This window comes from Notolabrus celidotus, chromosome 14, assembly GCF_009762535.1.
Source record: "Notolabrus celidotus isolate fNotCel1 chromosome 14, fNotCel1.pri, whole genome shotgun sequence".
In the NCBI taxonomy this organism is placed as follows: Eukaryota; Metazoa; Chordata; class Actinopteri; order Labriformes; family Labridae; genus Notolabrus; species Notolabrus celidotus.
Window position 1 is genome coordinate 10,741,409 of NC_048285.1, and position 22,461 is coordinate 10,763,869.

At 38.9% G+C, this 22,461-nt stretch overlaps 1 protein-coding gene across 2 annotated transcripts; it reads right to left on the bottom strand.

The window, feature by feature from the left end:
• Nucleotides 1-714: 714 nt before the first annotated feature.
• On the bottom strand, nt 715-20,580 carry trarg1a (trafficking regulator of GLUT4 (SLC2A4) 1a). 2 transcript variants are annotated; one of them, XM_034700355.1, is made up of 4 exons: nt 20,516-20,580; nt 19,588-20,038; nt 3,411-3,537; nt 722-2,757 (listed from the first exon to the last, which is right to left on the bottom strand). In XM_034700355.1, the coding sequence occupies exons 2-4, from the start codon at nt 19,993-19,995 to the stop codon at nt 2,741-2,743; spliced, it is 552 nt and encodes a 183-aa protein (XP_034556246.1). In that variant the 5' UTR covers nt 19,996-20,038; nt 20,516-20,580; the 3' UTR covers nt 722-2,740. The 2 variants fall into 2 exon arrangements, with proteins under 2 accessions (XP_034556245.1, XP_034556246.1); XM_034700354.1 differs by having other exon boundaries at nt 715-2,757; nt 19,588-20,564.
• Nucleotides 20,581-22,461: the final 1,881 nt, after the last annotated feature.

The following is a 22,461-nucleotide window of genomic DNA, read 5'->3' on the forward strand; positions in this document are numbered from 1 at the left end:
AAATTGAAATGCAAAAGAGGAGCACGACTCACCAAATGCACTTTTTCCATGGATACTTTTTGCTGCTCTTGACTGACTCAAGCAGTCTCTTGTCCTTTTGCACATACAGAGATAAGTCCTTACATGACAAGTCACAGTTTACAGATATTTGAAGTTCATTTTTGATCAGCTCTGTGCTGCATCTGTTTCTTGAGTCTGACCATTTAATGGCCATCAGAGAGAAAATCCTCTCCACACTTTTTTTGCAGGACTTGGTGCGTTTGCACTGTATAAAACTGAGTGAGGGGGCCTGTGATTGGATGACAGGGGATGTGATTGGCACATGATCTGCCACTGCCGTTTTATCTGATCTAGGATCTGTAGAGTGCAGTCTGCTGTATTTACAAGAGTTAATATACAAACCAATGTAGCCCAATATACGGGATGTCCCGGCTAATACGGGACAGTTGGCAACCCTATATGTAGCGCTAATTCAGTAATTTTAGAGTGCTAACATGCTTGGTGCACATGGTAAACAATTTGCCAATATAACTTAACATTAACTTCTGCCATACTTGGTATTTTGAACATACTAGCTGTTTCCAACAGGCTAACATGCTAGACTAAGATGGTGGTCATACAAAACATTGTGTTTGCTTTACATTAGCATGTTGTTAGGATCTTCCTGCTCGATCAGCATGACTCCTCATTAAATGCATCATCAAAGGCAAAACTTGGACCATGCATGGTAACATTTATTCCAGACATGCAAAAAGTACACCACAGAGATGAAAACTGTCACATACAGTATACTGGAAAAGAAACACATCAATAAATAGGAATGAAATGAAGGTTTATGCTGTTGTACAGACAGAGCAAAGCTTGGAGGCTAGGCAGTTGACTTCTCAGCAACATTTTCAGTGATGAAAACTTGGAGCTTGTATGTTGGAGAGTAATCCTAGAGCAGTGTGTGTCTTTCGGAATCGAAGGATTCTTTGGATTTTGCTGCTTTCAGATGTTTGGAACGAGAATGCAGTTTTTATGTACAGCTATAAACTGGAATGAATCTGATAACAGCCATTGTGGTTATAGTTTTGGTACAACACAGGATTGCAGACGATCAGCCTTACAGGACTTGGCGGTGTCACATTTGGTGCATAGTCTTAAAAATGTCATCACATGTACTTCGAAGATGATTCATTTTACTCTATGAGCCCTTTTCCAAAGTAAATAAAAAGTAGACAAATGGCTTCTCTTTTTATCACTTGGATAGCTGGCTTATTTTAAACAACTCATCAGACAAGAAAAAAAATGCCACATGGTCTTACAGTGATGTAACCTGTGCTTGTAGCATACGCCTGTAATATAACAGTCCTGTGTCATCACAGGTCATTTAAAACTGTGACTACTCTTTGATAAAGTGATGAATACAGACAATCTGTCGTGCTTTTATTTTGAAAAAAAAAATCAGATGCTCTTTGTTGTTACTTAGTGGAACTCAGGCCTGTTAATTTACAAAAAAAAAGTGTATTGGGCCTGTTTGACCCACAGCATGCGTAAATATTGCATATATGTGTATATATTTGCCATATAAATACATTTCATACCAATACAAGAGGGAGAAACATTCAGTGTAGCGATTGAATTGAACAGTCAGTATAAGAATGTTAAATTGGTGATTGAAAATGAGGAGTTGTAGGGTAGAAATGGTACAGAGGACAGAAGTTTAAGGGTACAGGTTGATGAGACAGATAAGAAAAGAGAGGACAGTAGACAAAAAAATCACGTTTTTTTTTTTATGGGGTTAGGTGAAAGTTAAAGAAGGAATTAAATGATGATAAAAGGTTTGGCATGCATAGAGAAGAAGGCAAGGCTAGAGAGAGACATATAGCGGGTGTTGGACCACAGTCTTTACACATTCAACAGTGGCTGGACTAACATAATGTACAGTCATCTCTCTGCCATGTACTTGAACCTGTGAGCATCTCTGACTCCTCATTAAGGAAAGACACAACTCATAACAGTCAAAATGAAGGAAGGCAGAAGTTTGGTTAACTACATTCAGGCATGCAGTTGGTCTCCATTTTTTTTAGATTAAAAAATCATAATAAAATTAAAAACGTGTTTCCTGCCCCTTTCACACATCCTTTGAATTTCCTCCAACTCTGACAGAGCAGCCATTGTGACAGTCTGAACAAACCCAGCAACACTTTGCATACAAACATTTTATAAAATGTACATCTATGTTTATATTCATGTATCCATGTTTCAAATATAGGCCTATTTGTAGCTGTATATACTTTGAATGCAAGAGGTTCAGTAGGGAATATATGAGGATTATATGCAGCTCTCCCAAGGTTTAAGTCCAAACCCAGAATCTGTTTTTTCAAAGCAGCTTCTCCCCAGACAAAGAAAATGTCTTTTTTTTCACTCTTTCCTCCGGTCCTCTTCTTTTCAAGAAGTCCAAAGAGAGACGTTTGTGAGTCCTCCTGATCACATTCAAACCTGCGTTTTTCTTTTCCTCTGTTTTAACCTGAACAATTCTACATCAGGTTTTTCATCAAGCAATTGTAACTGGATTCTAATGCATGCATCTCTGAATGATTTTTCTTTTGTTAACTTGCCTGCTTTCATGAGTTTCCTAATTTTTTTTTTGCATTCTGAGGGTGGCCATAAAATAAGGACTTGTACTTGTGTTTTTTATATTAGTAGAATGGGCCTATTTCCTCTGTGCTGCCTCCGTGGTTTGGCTTTCATTTTCTCAGGTTCTCCGTCTTACTGCAAAACAAAGAAGAAGAGAAGCGTTGCACTCTCAGAAAACATCAAGTCTGACACAAAGACAGTTTAAGCTCTCTATCAGATTCACTATTGTGACTGCAAATGTTGAAGACATTGAGCTGTAGGGTAGCTTCCCCTGTGCACAGTCAGCCCACCACAGCCGCTGTAGTGCTAAAACAATCTACACACTCACACTCACACTCACACACACACACACACACACACACACACACACACACACACACACACACACACACGCTGCTTGGAAATGTGCTGAGTTTGAATATAGAAAACAACATATGCCTGTGAGGTAGCATCATATATCGCCCTGTAATTGTAATGGAGTAGGTTCTCTTTGTAGTCCAACACATGTTGTTAAAACCCCATGTGTGTTCTAACAACATACTATACATCATTTTGAAGATATAGAACTTCTAGGATACTTTAGAAATATTTGCAAGGTTATAATAGAATGTCATTTAGTCTCCAATAAACACTGTTGCGTTGAATTAGTAGCACAAACATAAAAACTAGCTTAAGCATCTTGAAAAAAGTGGCGTCCAAACAACAGTGTCACCTTGTTAATCATCTTTCAAGGTTCAGTATATATCGATGCATTTTGAAATGTGTCTGTCTAGTCTCTATTTCCGTACCTTCCACTGAGACGTAGACTACGATGACAACGATGCCCAGCACGATGGAGACGATACTGAGGAGGCGAGCCAGTCGCCCCAGCCTCCGGGCCCCATCGATGTCGCCCACCTGGAGACTGTTTCTAGACTGGAGACATACAAAAGCGTAAGTTACCAACAAAAAGAATATTCAATTGAGTATTTTAAGCAAGATGTAAAAAATGTTATAAGTGTTTTGAACCAAAGCACATTGGCACAATATTTTTTAGGTGTCACTGAAACTTAGAAGACGGAGAGTTAATGCAGCAGGTGTGTGTGTTGAATTGATCTATACCTAAAAAATATCTCATTTAAATGCAGACTACAATCTACTTCCATTTAAAAAAGAAAAAAGTATTGGGTGTTTCATATATGAGCATAGAGGACAGAGAACCAATGAATAGTTGCACACACACTACACATGTTTGGATGTTAGATGGTAGATAAACAGCCCAACAAAGATCACTTTCCATGTATAAAGGGCTTTCCACTCGGTTTGTTGGGTATTGTTTCTACACTGTATTAGAGTATTTTAAGAACAGCACATAGATACAATTTGAAATGTAGAGATTGAGAAATGTCATGTTTTTGGAAAACGATCTGCTCATTTTGAATTGGATGCCAGTGGGACAGTGGCAACAAAAGATCAGAAAAGTTAACACCTGTTTGAACATGTCACAGTTCAAGCGGTCAGTACAGGTGAACTGATACTGGATAGTTGGATCTTCAGGTCCTCTGGCGGCACTGCATTAAAACAGACACGACTCTGTATGGAAATCACTGCACAGTCTCCAAATTACATCCAAAAACGATTGTCCGTGTGAACTGTTTTTCGCTTGTTAGTAACTCAGTTATGAATCAACTAAACAGTCAGTTTGTAAGCTGACTAAGATGAGGTAGTGTAACCAACCATATGTTACATTTCCTATCACTTCCTGTTACAGTTGCTAGCTAAGAATTAAATAAATGAAACAGACTGATCACAATATTTATCAATAGTGCTGTATAGAAGTAAGAGGCTCTGGTTAAAATGTAAGACCAAACAGGGATGATTTTTTTGCTGCTATTGGATATGACCATTGCTTTAAGTGGGCTGGTGCACTTCAGTGCAATATACATTGAGATACTTCTTATGAGCTACTGGAACCCTTTGAAATCTTCTTCATGTTGCAGTTTTTCTTAAAATACGTTACCCATGGTGCACTATGTACCGCTTGCATCTTTTAAATGACGCTTACTTGTCTTTTTACTTCCTATGCTTTTACTTGATTACTTAGAATTTAAGTAACTGTGACCAAAGCTACTGTATGTGGTTTATATGGACGGATGGACAATTGGTTAGGAGCAGGAGATATGAAGGTTCTTCTTAGTGTGACATTCTGATGAGGATTTTTTTTATACATGTACACAGTGAAAATCAGCATTATCCTCTGGTATCAGTATGTATTGTGGTATATTGTGGACGCACAATATACACACCAACAAATGAATACTGGGAGTACTAGCACTTTTATTCCCCTCACAGTACAATATGACACAATATGGCTCTGTACAATATGATACAATACATCATGATATAATATGACACCATACCTTACGATATGATACAATTTGTATGCTATGCCATATAACAGATACGCTTCAATTCAACACATTAACCTTTTTGAAAATACATTTGTCTCAAGGATCAAAACCTCACCCTAAATATTGCCCATTTCAACCATTCTCATCATAAATCCATTCAAATAAAATTAGATAAATAGGATTCTTTACATCTGTAGCTACCAATATGTGGCTTACCATTTCTCACTTTTGTAGATGATGTCAAAACAGCTGTGAAGTTCAAACTTCACACACCTACAGTGACCTTAAATGAATACAAATCTTGTGCCTGCTTCTTGTTAGTACGACAATCACCAAACATGTTTATTTCCATGACAGATAGCCAAATTGCAAGTGAGAAACACACCATAAAGACGTTCTCATCTGAGTTTTCAGTAATCATTTTCTCACTATAAGTATCACAGAAATAAACATTATAAATGAAAGGGATTAACAGTTTTATTCCCTGTACACAAACTAGATAAACTTCCCTCCCTTCTACAGCAGCCTGACTCCCTCCAGCAGCTCTTTGAGAGTTACACTGAAATATTTATCAGATGTTTTTTCTGCTAATCGACAGCAGAGTTATTTTAAAACAGCTGTGGCACACATACACACATACAGTAAAGTCATGTGGACTCGTCTGCTCCAGAGCTCCGTCAGGTAAAATGGAATCAAATTTAATCCCAGGTGGATGGTGGAATTGTATTGCAGATTGATGAGAGGATGTGACTTACATAACAGAAAGGATGGAGTAGGTGAAAGGGGTTGTAGATCAATTTAATGTTGTATGTATATTGCTTTATGTATGCTGCTGATATGAAGACAGGCTGATTTATGCAAAGGTGTGTAAGGCATGACGGATGGGAACACTCAATCCTTGTGCTTTGCTTTGACATTTGAGAGTCCTAGAACAACAAATCTTCCTGGGTTGAGTCAGAAAATGATCCTTGACCTTGGTGTGTGTTTAATATGGAGGACTGTCAACTTGTGGTACTATTAAAAAACACACCAAAGTACACACTACTTACAGTTATACCAACAAACACATGGTTTGTTCTTGAGATATTCATTGATAATGTCATTAAAAAAGGCTCATTTATTTGTGTATGAAGTGCCGATTCAACACTACTGTCCCTCTGATATTACTTATTTATGATTCAGGATCAACGACTGAAGCTCTGAAAAGTGTGGGACACATTAAGGATGCTGAATTCGCCCTAAAGGAAAGAGCAGCTTGTGTAAGATATCTTTCCTATTAATCACAATCCCAGTGAACGGACCGATGCCAACCCATCGTGTTAGCATGTGCCAAACAGACAATATGGGCATGCTTCCTTCAACTCGCATTGTTCTCCAAACTGATCTATCCCTTCATTATGAAGAGGGTGCCAGAATGACTCAGGTGGTAGAGCAGGCGCCCCATGTATAGAAGCTGGAGTCCCTGTCGCATAGGTCATAGGATTGATTCCATGATCTGGTGCATGTCTCCACATACTCTGTCTCTCAAAAGCTGTCCTATCAAATAAAAGCTAAAAAATAAAATAAAATAAGAGCCAAAAATCAATCTATAAAAATAAATAAATAGAAATGTATAATTACGTATCTGGTTAAAACGGACAAGAAAGGGGGAAAAGGAAAGAACGAAAGACTGTCTAGAACATGGTTGCTCTCTTTTGATGTGGTTTTCTGCCTTTAAGGATTATAAAAATAGATAGATATAAAAATAATAATAGATTATAAAAAATGATTCCCTGCGCTTTTGTACATATGGTAATTCTAACGATTCTGCGCTTTTGTACATACTTTATTATCATTTTATTTTATTTTATTTTATTCTATTTTAAGACAAACTGATGAGCAGTCAAGAAGAAAAAAGTTGAATAAACGTTATCAAGAGTCAGCTCAGAGTTTAAAAAAGGCCAAGTGGAAGCATGCAGAGCATCACAGCTGTGCTACATTTATATAGAAAATCTCATTATACAATAATATGAATGTATAATAACCCGCCCCACCCTAACACAACTGCGGTCTGGCAGCTAATGACAAGCTAATGCTGCATTAAACCAGAAAAACAGGTTTCATTGTGGTGAGGAACACTGAACAGTGGGGAGCTGGTAAAACACTGCCTGGCTGCTCTCATGAATTCCACATCCTGCTGCCTCGCTCTGGTCGTGTGACTCAGTGCATCCATCACGCAGAGAGGAAAACATTGCAGTCTGGAGGTAGTGTGATGGTGTTGATTATGTGCGTGGCAAAAATAATACAGAACAACTAACCTTCTTTTTATGCTAGCAGTGCCAAAATCTATCAGGGACTTTTTTGTTGTTAAAATGCAGCACACCTGGAGGTCGGAACAGTCCAGGAATGCTTTTCTGAACAAAACAGAACAATCTGGTTACTCTGGGGCTTCTTCGCTCTCTCGATTTCAATCTGGAGCTACTTGAGCTTGAGGCACAGAACCAGCTGTTAAGAGGCACTGCAGTCGGCCTGGGTCAGGATGCCTGTGGTGTGTTTTAAGCTAATGCTTAGGTCCATGCTTCAATAAGCTGAAAACTTGGTCTTAGGGGGAGGTGTGTGTGTGGAAATTGAATTCAAAAATTGTCATTCAGACTCTCTGTTTAAAGGGGAGCCTGAATTAAAAGAGATGGGGAAAAAGACCACATGTAACAAACAAATATTCTAATCTCAAATCTCCTGTGTAATACGGCTTTGCTTAAGGAGCTGTCCATGGTGCTGAACACTCTGTATGTGCAGGAGGAACATACACTGTTTTTTTTTTTATCTGAGGGACAGGTGTGTTTGGATAGGATGTCACTTGGAGACAATGAGAGGTATAAACTTTATGTCAGCCAGAAAAAAATGTCTTTAAATATACTAGTTTAATGTGATAAAAATGTTTTCATCCAACTGAAGAGACTCCCTGGTAATGCATCACAATTGATTACATGAAGAAAAAGCCAAGCAACGCATATGAAATGACAATAAATTGTGTGTGTCGTCTTGACCGGCTCACTCAATCAATACTGAGGGTGCAGAGCTGGGGTTGCCTCAGAGTGAGATAAGATTACACTGCAGGGGGAGAGCGGGAAAGAGAGAGAAAGAGAGAGAGGGAGGGAGTGAGGGAGGGAGGGAGGGAGGGAGGGAGAGACCACCCTAAGTCTCTCCTCCCTGCTTTCCTACACTGACTTCGTCCTTTCACTTTCCCATGAGCCTCTCTGTCTGCAGGCTGTCTCCACTTTAGATCCCTTCCGTGCACTTGGAGCAGGTGGAAGTGATCTCAGTTAGAATTGGTATGTGTAGGATATATACGTGTATACATCTTTGCTCTTAATATATGTCGTGTTATTGGGATCGGCCTTCAGGAGCAGGTTATCAGTTATCTGTATCTGCTTTAAAACATTGGTATCATACATCCCGAACAAAAGCTTTTGAAACCTGCCTCAGAAATGTAAGCAGGCCTGTTATTCTGCAGCTTGCTGTAACTCACAATGTTTGACAACTACCACATCGCAGTGTTTTCAGATATTAAAAACAACTATAAAGAAATTATCAATCCTTAATCCTAATGGTGCTTTTGCAGCTCATGAAGAGACATTCAAATTAACTTAAGTATGTTTCTAAACCAACTAAAACTTCTCACATGAGCTTTAAGAAACATGTTAACAAAATATGATATAAGTTGTTACATATACAGATAGAGCTGTATTAAAGTGTGAGACTGAACATACTGGCATTACATAAGATTGTGTCAAAAGAAATGAATCTGTATTGCTTGTCACTGAGATTTCCTTTGATTATCAAATGCAAGCATCTCCCATATTTTTAAGTTGTATATAAAATGAATAAATACATTGAGAGGAAATAAGAAAGTTAAACCTTCATTGAAGTTTCAAGTGCTGAAATTGTAATGTAAGGCTCCAAAGCTAAATGAATGCACGTGTCAATCCGTGCCCCTGACAGTGAAACAAGAGATTTTTTCCCTAAACACTTCCTTCAACTTATAACTTCCAGGACTGCAACGTGAAGCTGTGGTACTAACACAGTCCCAGTGGAGCCTGTTATTGATCTGGACTCACATCACAGAGTAAAGCAACATCAGCACCTTCAATCAATGGACAGTCCAGAAAACGCTGCCTAGTTAGCTCTTAAATATTGAGAAATTAATGATATGACATAGACTCATAAAAATGATTGTTTCTCATCAGCCTTTGATAAGGAGAAAAAGAAGGGCAGACTTCTACGTCTGCAAGCTAGTTTGTTAAACTCAACTCTTTCATGATAGCCTCAGGGGTTGCAAGAGATTTACAGTGTGTGTGTGTGTGTGTGTGTGTGTGTGTGTGTGTGTGTGTGTGTGTGTGTGTGTGTGTGTGTGTGCATGTGCATGTGTGTGTGTGTGTGCATGTGCATGTGTGGTTAGTGGGAGTCATCCTTTGGCTTGGCTGATGAATGTCTATATTGATTCACAGCGAGAGTACCCCTCATCATATTTGTTTTCTGAATGGGAAATTCTACCCTCAAACCGTCTTGTCCAGTATTCATGCTGCCAGTGTACACAACAGCCACACAAACGCATACACACGCACGCACACACAAACACACTGCTCTCTCTCTCTCTCTCTCTCTCTCTCTCTCTCTCTATCTCTCTCTAGTTCATGTGTTTAGCAGAGGGAGGTGGAGGCCAGTAAGTCAGTGAGTGCTCCCCCGTCTCCTTTGTCATTAATAATGGAGGCTAGCAGCAGCAGCATGGTGCAGAGGGAGAGTGTACAACCAGGAACTGCTGTGTTGTAATGTAATGCCATTTTTAACAAACTGGTATTTTTCATTTGCTTTTACCACCTTTATTTCTTCTGAATTATTATTATTTTGTCAGTTTTTCCTCAGTCTTTACATTTATGTCACCTTCTTTTCAGTGTACTCCCCATTAATGAGTAGACATCGCTCCCAATCTGCTAAATCCACTCTAATAACATATTATTACTTGTACGTTTCACAGCCTTCAAATTTTGTGCGATTTTCGCGGTTAAAATTTTACGCTACTTAGCTCCGAGCAGATTAAGGCTGACTTTTTAACATTTCTAGTCCTTATAATTTTTGCATTATACAACTTTATTTAAAAGAAATGTTCTGCAAATTTGCTTTAAACTCATTCAACTTTGAGCTGTTACAATTTCAGTATACTTCCACTTGAAGACTTTATTTCTGCTTTTAACTGTTTTAAAATTTGACAATTTTCTATCTTTTACAGTTTTTGAGATTTTACTGTTTGAAAAACATTAAGTTATTTTGCTCTTTTTCATGCACATCCACACGTGCACACACAACCATTTATGCCAATACATTTTACATTAATCTTTATGTTTAAAAAGTTTATGTTCTCAATATACATCGTTGGGCTCTTTCATGTACTTTTTTCAGTCTGTCTCCATTTCTAATGTCCGTGTTAATTTCATCTGTCCATTATCCTATGCATCTGCCTTTTTCCTAATATTCAATGATGCTTTTTATATGCTTCAACAATCTGATCTTTAAGAATTACTCAGCTACTGTACATTTCTCACCATCTGTCTGTCATCTGCTTCTAACTTCTTCTTCTGCTTCTTCTTCTTCTTCTTCTTCTTCTTAAAGTTATTTTATTCCGTTAAATGTTTGCTGAGGCTTCTTGTATGCTCTCACAATACAGGCTTGAACAATGACAATGTTTTTTCTCAGTGTCAGTCATTACACTTTTCATTTCCTTCAAACTTTTATTTTATGATTCTTGATAATACAGCTCTATTAACACCTTTAAAGCTCTGCAAATGATTTTGCTCTTTGTAATTTTAGACTACAAATAAGTTTAACTTTCTTTTTTTCACTTTAACTAAGCCTTCTGAATTTTAGCAGGGCAGCCAAATATTTCAGCAGCTTTCAGCAGTGTTTTAGTGATTTCAGCTACAGCATTTCAATGCATTGTCTGCAAGGAAATTGAACTCTTCTAATTCCGAAACTCAAAGGTTCGGATAATTTACAATATAACTGTGAGTTTCAAACCCTGATTCGGAAGAGAACACTTTGGTCTCAGGTGTAATGAGCGTCACAGCCTCTAGGGGCCGCTCACAGGGCTTTTAGACCTTGTTACACTGGAATCTCCATTAAAATTGCAAAGCACTCAATGCGGTCAGATGATCAAATCTGTCAGACACATGATGGCAAAGCTCTCGTTCTTGGAGCTATAAAATGTATTCTTGCTGCTGCTGCAGCAGCTTATTAATTTTAATAGCATTTATGTCCTAGTTAGCTCTAGAACTGAAAACAGCTAACTAAGTGTTAGCACTAGAAAAACACAAGGCCATAATGGTGTATGCCTCTATCATTTAGCAAATCAGTAATGAGTGAATCCTCATCAGACTGAGGGTTGAGTCTCACAATCTGGTTCATAGCACAATACACTCTTATCAAGATTAATAAAGCATGTGATATTAGTAATGGGTTTGTCTAAAACAAGTTAGACCATATATTTTACAAAGTGTCATCTGTCCTGTCCACAATGTGCTGAACTTTAGCTTTCCATTTCCTGAGCTCTCAGAATGAGCATCTGGGAGAGACAGTTTTAAGAACTCAGGCTGTGAGACTGACCTTTCCTCCTGACACAAGTCTGACACTTGCACTAGTCTCAATTTTCTTTCAGCTGAGATCTCAAAGTGAGACAACTGTGTGAGATATTAAAGAACTCCCACAGGGCTCACATGCAGCTCACTGTGAGACTGAAGCATGTGTTTTTCTCTGGAGTCACAAATAAGAAAAGTGAGGAAGCTGAACAAATCTCCTTTCCATTCCTTAAATAGTGCTGATATTTGTCTATAGGAGACATAGACAAAAAATAAATAAGATCTCATCATCCATTTTACTTTGCTATGGAGAAGAATGTGATATCGTAATCTATGAATTGTACCAGATTAAGTTATTTGTTTTGGTTTTGAATTTCTGTTATAATAATACCAAGATAAGAATGAATGTTAAGGACATTTAAAAGAAAAAGATTTCACTTAATACCCAACATTATAGCCAACAGTGCTAGGATGGAAAAACCCTACAGTATAACTGATGGCATCCCTCCCCCATGCCTCGTAAAGCTGAGTGTTTCTCTACTGCTATGTCTTGTACCTGTAACATGGCAGTGCTATTATTCCACACAATACAAAAAATAAATAAAAATATATATAATAATAATAAGTTTGAAAATCATAACAAAATTATAGGCTAAACTAAATAAATCTGTTTTCTTTTATAATAAAAGCAGGCTGTGCTTTCTCTCCAATAGATTTCATATGAATGGGAACAAAGGTATGAACAGCTCTCCATCTACACCTGCAGTATAAGATTACTAATAACAAATCATTTTCCTACATCACACACTCCCCCCCACACACACTCACACATTTGTCCATTCAGTGCAGCATTGCGAGTCCATATTTCACAGGCAAATCTGCAGAGCGTGCAATAACGCTCCGGCAGTTTGGGCCTTCCCATTACTGGGATAGGCTGGTGTGGGCAGTAAAAAGCCCTGCCTCTCCAATCCACATAATTGACTGCACATCTTCCGTGTTTGCCAGCCACAAGCCTTCCCCACCACAGCATCTCTCACAGATCTGTGGCGGCAGCCAGCTGGAAGTCAGCTTTTAGACCGTCCTGCTGCTGGAAGTGGTGGTGGGTGATGATGGATGTAACTTTCGGCTGCTCTGTTGTTAGCAATGCACCATCTGTCAGAAGAAAAAGATGCTGACTCTTTTACAAGGCTAAATGAGGCAGATTGTATTTGATGGTGCCGGTACTTCATTTTGGTTGTTCGGGGGATTGAAACAGAGAAATCTATCCTTTTGTTTTATGATTCCTGCACCAGCAGATATCCTTGTCACTGTTATCATTTTGTCAGCTTTGCTTACAGCAATGCCTCAAATTCTAAACATATGCTGGTTGGCAAAAAAACAATAAATTGATGTCCAAAATAAAGGATCCAATAAAATAATGCTTTGCTCAGGACAAAAATAGGCAACTAAAAAACATCCCTAATCAGATTTTTCTGGACCACTTTGGAACATCCCATAAACAAACAAAACACTGACCCACTGTCAACTGGTACAGCTGTAAAAACACATCAGACCGACTTAGTTCATATTTCATTTTGAGTTGTATTTGTGTCTTGTTAAATCTAAGATTGAAATTATCTCTCATTTAGCTCTTCTTTGGTCTCCACCAAAGAGGAGGATGCCTGGGTCTTAGGCTGCTAGATGATCCACTACCCCCTCTGGCTAGTCCGCACACTTGTCTGTATGATGTTTGAAACTTGGCAGGAAAGTATTGAGCAGAAATATCAGCGCTTTTATGTTTTGTTCAACATAGCCATCTGTTGCTGCTGAAAACAGCTATTATCACCAACACTTGTGGTTCACGTTATTCTGTAGCTATCACCAACTTAAATACAGACTCACCAGCTCTATACTGCTGTTGCCTGGATTGCAGGACAGGATCGTGCTCCACTTTTTCCCTTATAATGCTTGGGGCCCAATGGCTCCACAGACTGCTCTCAGATCTGTGTCAGGTAGCCGCTATCATTTGAAGACTCTCAAAACCAACCTGAGATGGAAACTAACATTTTTGCCACAGTGTCAACAGTCACAGGTGAAATGTGCTGGATTTCTTTAAACAGATTGATTGGATATGATGTGTCTGATCAGGTTGTCCTTGGCATCACGTTTGTTGTTGAGGATTAATCACCATTGTTATGGGATCTTGACAAATCAGGATAAAGTGCTTAATACAGCCGGGGAATAATGGACAATTCCAAGACAGGAAAATCTTTTTTTTTTAAGCATATTAACACTGAAGTTGATTTTAAATTCACCAAATACAGATTACAGATGGTCATATTGTCAGGGGCTATTTCCTATATTTAAGGCATTATCCTCTGACTCTCTCATTAACACTATCCTATTATGTCATAAGCAATGTCTTTTTCTGTAGAACTTTCCAGAAGTATCCATTTCACATGGGCGGGGAGAATATTATTACTTAGTTATGAGCTTCCACTCAGGCGCTACATCTTGTGGTATCAACCACATTACTTCTGCTGCATTTGTTTCACAGCGTAAGTGTTGTAAACCTCTATTTTCCTGCTCAGGCTCGCTTGCACTTATCTGACATCACTGTGGTAGCTGATTCAATTCCTTTCTAATCCACTGATAGGAACTACTTTATAGCCATTTTCCTTCTCTCTCGCACCCATCTGCCCTTGTAGCAAATGATGCTTTGATCTTCTTTGCGAGGGCTTGTATCCTTTCTCCACATACACCCAGGAATGAGAGGGGATGTTGATAGCTGCCGCGGGGTTGGCTAACTGCTGCAATCTGCCCTCTGCAGAGAACCCAAATTGACTTCTCTCGCCTTCTATTGAGTTAGTGGCCGGCTCCAGTTTCTCCCTCCTTCACTTTCCTTTCTCCTGCCCTCTGTCAAAGCTTTACTCTCTCTCTAGTACCTACACACACACACACACACACACACACACACACACACACACACACACACACACACACACACACACACACACACACACACACACACACACACACACATACTCTGCCATTAGCAAGTGGCTGACTTGTGAATGTCAGTGGGTTCATGATGATGGCTGAGGGAAGTACAGACTGTCTCGTAGATACTGCCTGATATTCCCTTTGGTGTGTAGAGCATGCAGGAGTGATATTACAGAACTAATGGGCTCACTGCATTGCCTGTGTGTTGTTTCTCTGTAGATTCCAGTGTTGGCTCTGGTGCAATTTCAAAAATAAAGTGGGCTGAGAGACACAAAGGGCTGTGCCAAAAGCAACTAAGCTGCCATCAGAGTTAAAATCCTGACACAACACAGTTGCTACTTATTCCACTGAAAGACTCCGGGTAGGATACTACCAGCTGCTAAATGCAGACCAGTCCAAAACGGTATTTATGAGTACTGCTCAGTTACAGTAGATTGCCTTCTCTGCTGGCTCAAACAGACAGGTTCAACAAAAGCTAGTTTAATCTGAGGTATTTGGTGTTTTGTTTTGATGGACTTGATGATTCCCTTTTTCCAACCATATCCAAAAATGATTTTAATATCAATACCTACCACTTTTTGCTTATATGCAGTTATGTCTGTTCAGTAGAAGAGACATTTTTTTGAGATTAAGGGTAAATCATAAAACTTGAATACTGTTTTTCATATAACCTGCATGCTGTTTTCTTACATGCAACTTTTGATTATGCTCAGTGAAAGGAAATTATCGATGACGAGTCAAAAATGTAAGAAGTTCCTAAATGATGTAGCTCTGCCTCTCTGAAGGATGAATACGCTTGAAGCTATGTTGTGTGTTTTCTGCTCCAATGTCAAAGTTAAACTCTATTCATTTCCTAAAGTAAATCAATGAAATATGAGTAGCACTAGAAGAAGACATGAGATGTATCACTATGTTGATGACATGACTATGTTCCTATGAGGTCAAACTAGACTTATTCATTTTCATTATTACCTCTGTGCCAGTATCTGGCCATAGAAAGGTAAAAGTGATATTGTATGATATCCCTTAATCGCAAAAAAAGAGGGTAAATGCTCCTGCAGCTAGAGGCCGATAGAAATGTAGTTGCATGTAACAGTTTTTTTGTGTTTTATGGACACATGACCTACAAGACCAGACAAGACAGTGGTTACTCCCTTCACAGTATTTGTATAGATTTCTAACTTTTAGTGCTACTGGCTCCTTTAAACACTAATCAATATTCGTTTTAGTGCATGTGGTGAAAATGACCTCTCTAGCTTCCTGTTTGAAATGGACTCCAGCCCTTTTGCACATATGCAAATCTGAACATTTCTTGAAAAATGTAGTCTACCACGGATAGTTTCCAAAGTAGTTTCTTCATACATGTTCCTTACAGTCCACAGGCCCCCCCTGTCTTAGGGGGCAGGACCCAACCAGAAATGACACTGTGGTGGTCACAAGCGGCAACCTTTGATGTTGAAAAATGAAGCCAAAGCAGGAGTGCACGAAGCTGCAGTTCTGGGAGTGTTGACTTGGGGCTGGCTCCAGATGCCAAGGAATCCCCAATCGGTCCAGTGATTTAAAGCCATTTACTCATTTCTCTTTTCAAAACAAGTGCACGGGGGGATTATTTTTTAAATATCACATCAGTTTTGATGATATTAAGGCAATGCATACATCTACATAACTAAGGGCGTAGATGAGAGGGCATGTTGTAGCCGTTTGCCAGCTAGGCAATGGCCTAAACTCTACCACTTTACTTGTTTCTCAATTGATCAAAAGTTAGATTGAGCCAGCATTTACAATGTGGTGGCCACTATTGTTGGGCTTCATTTTCTTCAGAAAACAAAAGGTGACATCACCAAGACTACATCCATGTATTCTACAACAAAGCTACATGCAGTGAATTGGTTACAAGATATCCAAGGCTATGAGGACTCTTTGCACAAATCTAACGAAAGGGCTTGCTGGAAAGTCTACGTTAAGCCAGGGTGAATATTGTGGCTTTTTGTGTTCACACATGCACACATTTTCAGAAGTTTAGTGCATGTGTGGATAAAGCTTTAGATCCATGTAATCCATTAGCAATATTTTAGCTCCTTCATTCCGGCTTGAATTATTACCTGCTGTTTTCAATCAGTTGTTTAGCACTTGTTATCAGTTCAAACTGATAACAGTTGCTAAAAATAGATAAGTGAATCCTGCAGTGATGTTCCAAAAGATGTTACAAGCTTATCTTGTACTTGTGTCTTTGTATTTTTTTCAAAATTTTGATTTGAATTCTGAAAAAAAAAATACAATTTAGTCAAATGTATGATTTTTTTTAGCCTGAAAACCTCCCTATGAGCTGGAGTGAAGCACAAACCTTCGAAAGAAAACACTGCACACAGAAAAATGTCAGAGCTTCAAAAGATAAAGGGCCTTTGTATTATTCAGCAGGGATTTGACCCTGATGCACAGTTTCATTACTTCAGTGGACATCCACACAAATGCAAACACCTTTCTCATAGCTGGTGTTAATCTGCTGAAGACCTTTTTATTGAGGAGCAGGCCAGTTACAAATTAGAGTGAGCAGGATTACTGTATTGCAAGAGCTGAACAAAGTCCTATACTGTATCACAGTGTGTAGAAGTACAGTATGTCTTGGAGGGGCCCTGGGAACAATGTGAGGTCTGCTTTATTGATGCTTCAAACTATCTGTAGTTTTTGTGCAATGAAAATCCCTTATGTCATAAAGTATTGTCATGCCCATGAACTAGACTGCACAATAACTCAGAAATTTGTCATAAGGGCAATATGAACAAGAACAGTGTACACCTACCAAATGGATATGAAGATGCAGTGGTGACTAAGGAAGATAAGGTTGACAAACATAGTATTGCTGAACTAGTATTTGAAATTATGTGAGATTTTGGAAAGACAACATTTCATAGCAGACAGACATAGGGATTCCAGGCGAAAGTTGACATGCATGCTTCATATTTATTGCACCTCATATCAAAGTTTTCCTCATATCACACACCCCATGTTGTGTATTTTTTGACACATTTTTATACTAATGACATGAACTGCAACATGTGTCAAGTCCTCAACATAGTACAAAGTTTGAGTGTAAAAAGCGAAAAATGTGCCCCAACAAAAATCTGATGCATAAAGGGTAGCACAAAAGAACCAGCATATCAAGCATTGCAGCCTGATGTGACTGCAAAGCAGTATCTTGCATCAGCATTCATAAACTCCAACTTTCACTGAGGCTATTAATCAAATGTCAACACCTCTTAACCAAAGACACAAGCAGCAGTGAGGCAGCAGCAGACATGAGATCATTTAAAGCCTACGAGCTGAGATGCACTGAGCTCTAGGTGTGTGTATATATGTGTGTGTGTGTGTGTGTGTGTGTGTGTGTGTGCGTGTGTGCGTGTGTGTGTGTGTGCGTGCGTGCGTGCGTGCGTGCGTGCGTGCGTGCGTGCGTGCGTGCGTGTGTGTGTGTGTGTGAGTGACCCTGATATTGATTACTCTATCACAGACCCCAGAGACAGCTCCACTGCCCTTGCTGCAGCTACAAAAGATTGCAACAATCTTCTGTCAAAAGAACAATGCTCCTTTGGAAGTCTGATTGGCTGCTTCTGAAAGCATTTCTAGTTTTATGGGAGTGTACTGGACACACAAAACAAAGCTCTATTTAATGTTTAAATTATTGCAGCCTCCAAAAGAGGAAAACTGATGTTTATGCGATTCTGGTATCTGCAGACACACAGATCTTTGTTTAGCTTAAAACCATGCTGAAGGGACAGGCAATAAAAACCATTTCCCCTCAGTACAATGATTCAAATCAAGTAGCTGCATTCATAGTCAATCAATAACTGATTAAGATTTGTAAAATAATGATAATATTTCTTTGTTTTATCCTGCTCCGATGTTATGCTTTCTTTGCTTTATTTTATGGTATATCAAATGCAATTCAAAGTTTTGACTATTGCAAGACAAAAGTGCTACTTTAAACCATTTAAACTGATAATGAGTACATTTTCTCATTATTTTGGGGTGATATTTCACAATAATAACAATTTAATTGAGAAAAAAGTGATCAATAAAAAATAAACTTCTTAATACTGACATTTTTCTTGGATGAATATTCCTCTTCCCAGCAGTTTGACCATTGTGTACAGACACTTTCTATGAAATACCACCCTCACATTCTTCATATAGAAATGTAATATGCCTTGAAACTTGTAGCATCAAAAGGAGTCCAAATAATACGAAAGAGGATAAGGGACACTGAAAAAAAAAAACCAATAATTTAGGTCAAATTTATTTTTTTATTATTATTCTGAGAAAAAAAGTCATAATTCTGAGATTAAAGTCATAATTCTGAGGAAAAGGTCAGAATTCTGAGAAAAAGTCAGAATTCTGAGATTAAAGTCAGAATTCTGGTGGATTTTCAAAATAAAAGCTGTCTGAAATATTAAAATGTGCCTGGTAATTATATATTTGGCATTACAAAAAATCACAGTTTCCACTGATTTATTTTGATTCAGACTGAAAGGAGAAAACCTCAAATGTGATGCTGCCAATTACAGCTACACCTGATTTGGAATTTCAAAATAAAAGCCATTGGAAATGTAGCATATGATATTAGTGATGATTTTGGATATTTTCAAAGTGAGATTCTTTTTAAAAAATCCCTGTTTCCACTGACTATTTTCAGCTCAGACTAAAAGTAGACAGAATTCTGACTTTTTTGTCAGAATTCTGACTTTAATCTCAGAATTCTGACTTTTTTCTCAGCACAATAATAATAAAAAAAACAATTTGACCTTAATTTTATTTTATTTTTTTCATTGGCCCATATCCTCTTCCGTAAAATAAACTGTAGCTTTAGAGAATAATACATCTGGAGATTACAGCTGAGCTTCAACTGTTTGTGAGACATGTTTTATCATACCATTTATTCTATCATTGAGATTTTGTTGGACTACAGGTACAGTTTGAACAGTTAAACTCACCATAATGGAGTAGACCAGAGCCACGATGTTGATTGGCCACACAGGGCAGAAGCAGGACATGATGACCAGGATGAGGTAATCCTTGGGTTTGGGGGTCTCCTGCACCCCGGCGTTCCCGGTGGAGGAGCGGCTCAGGCTGGCCTTGGAGGGAGACAGGGGGGCGGAGGCGGCAAGGTGCCCGGCAGAGCCCGACCTCACCGCCACGCTGTGGCCGTTCTGGTCGGCCTCCAGGCCCCGGTCGGGGTCCATGTTGACGGTGAAGGAGGTGGACATCTTCATCCCGTTCCCCCCTGGCTCGGTGGTCAGTGCGAGGAGTTTCTCCGTCTCGTGGGAGTCTGCTGGCTGGGTGCCTCCTCCTCCCTCTCCCAGGTTAGACTTCAGAAAGTCGGTATCCGTGTTGATAGCCATGTTTAAGTCCCAGTATTAACAAATTCGATCTGAAAAGGGTTAACTGTACAAGTGGTTTATAAATAATTATAGCGAAAGAGACATTTATATCCCATAATATATCCGAAAGTTTAAAAACTATTCAGTTAAGTTAGGGTTAAAATAAAAAACAGTACAGGTGGCAGAAAAATAGATATTTTTTCAAAGTATAATAACTGAATCCCTAAAAGAAAACAGTAAAATCAGTAAGCAGCGTGTTCCCTGTGAATATCATTCTTCCTCTTAAGTCAATGTCCTTCTCCTCCCCTCGTATTCGCTCATTTCCAGAAGGGGCTGTGATAAAAAAACACCCTCCTCTCTGATAAATCCAAGTGGACACGATTCTGTGTGCTTCTGTCTCCAGCCTTTACGCAGACCTCACCCACTTCCTCTCTAACTTTACAATTAGTCTGAACACCTTTGTCTTATTTTCATAATTAAAGAAAGAAAATAAAGAAAAGGCGTTTCTCTCAAAGCAGAGCCCCTGTTGAACCACTTTCACCTCCTCCACTCTTCCACTGCCTTCACGCCGCAGCAGCTCGGAGACTGTTCTCAACTTGGGACCAGTGTGAAGGTAATCAAATTTAAACAGAGCACTTCCGGTGATGACTTTCAAAATAAAACATGTAAACGAGAGGCTTAAAATAAAAGTATGGAAAATAAAGCCAGGTGAAAATGGCATGTACATTTTACCATTTATTCATTATTGATATATTTTAGCTCATCTTGGAACATTTCATGTCAAGAATCCACAGCTGTGCATCAACATTTAAATAGAAGTCAGGAAAATGAAGCCATTTTCAGAGACACATAGGCTATATGCATTTAAAATAAATTTTATTTTTAATTGTATATCTCTACTGCTCTATATTAACTTAATTTTACTTTGTGAGTGTAATTTTTTTTATGTTAATTCAATATTTTGCTGCAGAATAGTATAAATTTAGTTTTACAAATCACTTCTAATTCAAGTTATGTAGATGGCAAAACTTTCTCTGTTAAAATGAAATAAAAGAAGATAAAGTAAAATAAAATAAAATACCAATATACATACATAAAACGTATTTACCTAATGTGCGCCTGTGCGACAGTAAAACCGATCCGAACATGGCAAATTTGAAATAAACTTTTTTCATTTTGAAGACGGACAAAACCCCCAAACATTTTCATTATCTTTTATTTACAACTGTTGCTGCTTCCGGTATGACATTGGCTTCATCTGTCCACCTTGACATAGCCTATCTCATGTCGGCGCAGGACAGTCTGGCGCGGAGCCCCCTCCTCCGCCTCCTCTCCCTTTCTTCCTCTCTCCTCCACATCAGCACCAGTGGTTTATGGAGGAGAGCCAACGGAGGGTTGTGCTGCTATGCAGAATTTACTGTACATCCTCTGTGTTTTAATACCCAGTGGGTGGCACTGTCCGGACACATACATAACTCTTCCAAAGAATTATTTTAACACAGTGGATAGTTCGATGTTAAGATTAGTGAAATATTTAACTAGATCTGAAAATATATTTGTTAATATTTTGTGAGTCCTGCATTAAACCACAGTTGTTGTTGTTGTTTTTGCCTCCTTGTTTACTTGCCTCTGATCAGAAGACGCTGCATTAGTAAATGTCCTTGTAAAGGGCTGGCTGCCACAGTCTGAATGTTTTTATCACGCTGCTCCATGGGCTTTTTTCCCTTTGATCTGCACTTATTGATCTCCCTCATCATTAGACTGGTGCATTAGCGTCCGCCTCATTTCCCAGAGTGACTGCTACACCGCACCGTGACCTGGGCTGCTGATGGGGGGGCAGTGCACAAAGTGATGTGGAGGGATTCCCTGAATGAAACTGAGCTTCAAGCATGATACAACACTACTGGTATCATATATCTGGTTAAAAGAACAAGTTTTTTTTTACAGATCTAGTAGTCACATCTTCCCTTATACATTGAGGAAACATGTGTGTCTGCCTTCCTTATAGTACACACTCTGCAGTAAGGTCTTCCAGGAGAGAAGGACAGAAGTAGTGGAACCGACCAAGATCATTTATTTTTACGAGCCCCTCCACTCCTCATGAAAGTAAGAGTGCTGCTCTGGGCTCTGGCTGATTGCCTCTGTTGCATGGTGCAGGTGCACAGTGGAATAATTATGATCAGAGCTCCACCTAGTGGAAGGCACATGTGCCTACATGACTCTGATAAGACACTTGGTATGTCATACTGCTAGCAACAAAAAACAACATTTTAGAGACCAAACAGCAACCCCTTTGGTTACTTAGTGTAGTTTGAGGAACACGAAAGTGAAAAATGTGACACGTGACTTTTGAAAGAAAAGCAACAATGTCATTGGTGGTGTTGGATCACACATCAATTGACATGTGGATACACTTTGATACAAAAATCCGACTGAGCCACTCCATCAATATATTTACATTTCACTATTATATTGGTCTGATATTCG

What these genes read in the sequence shown, in the direction of transcription:
- trarg1a (XM_034700354.1), bottom strand. Translation starts at nt 19,995, where the DNA reads ATGGCTATCAACACGGATACCGACTTTCTGAAGTCTAACCTGGGAGAG. An exon ending in CTCTGGTCTACTCCATTATG is followed by an intron (nt 3,538 to 19,587) that starts GTGAGTTTAACT and finishes GTATGTCTCCAG; the next exon opens with TCTAGAAACAGTCTCCAGGT.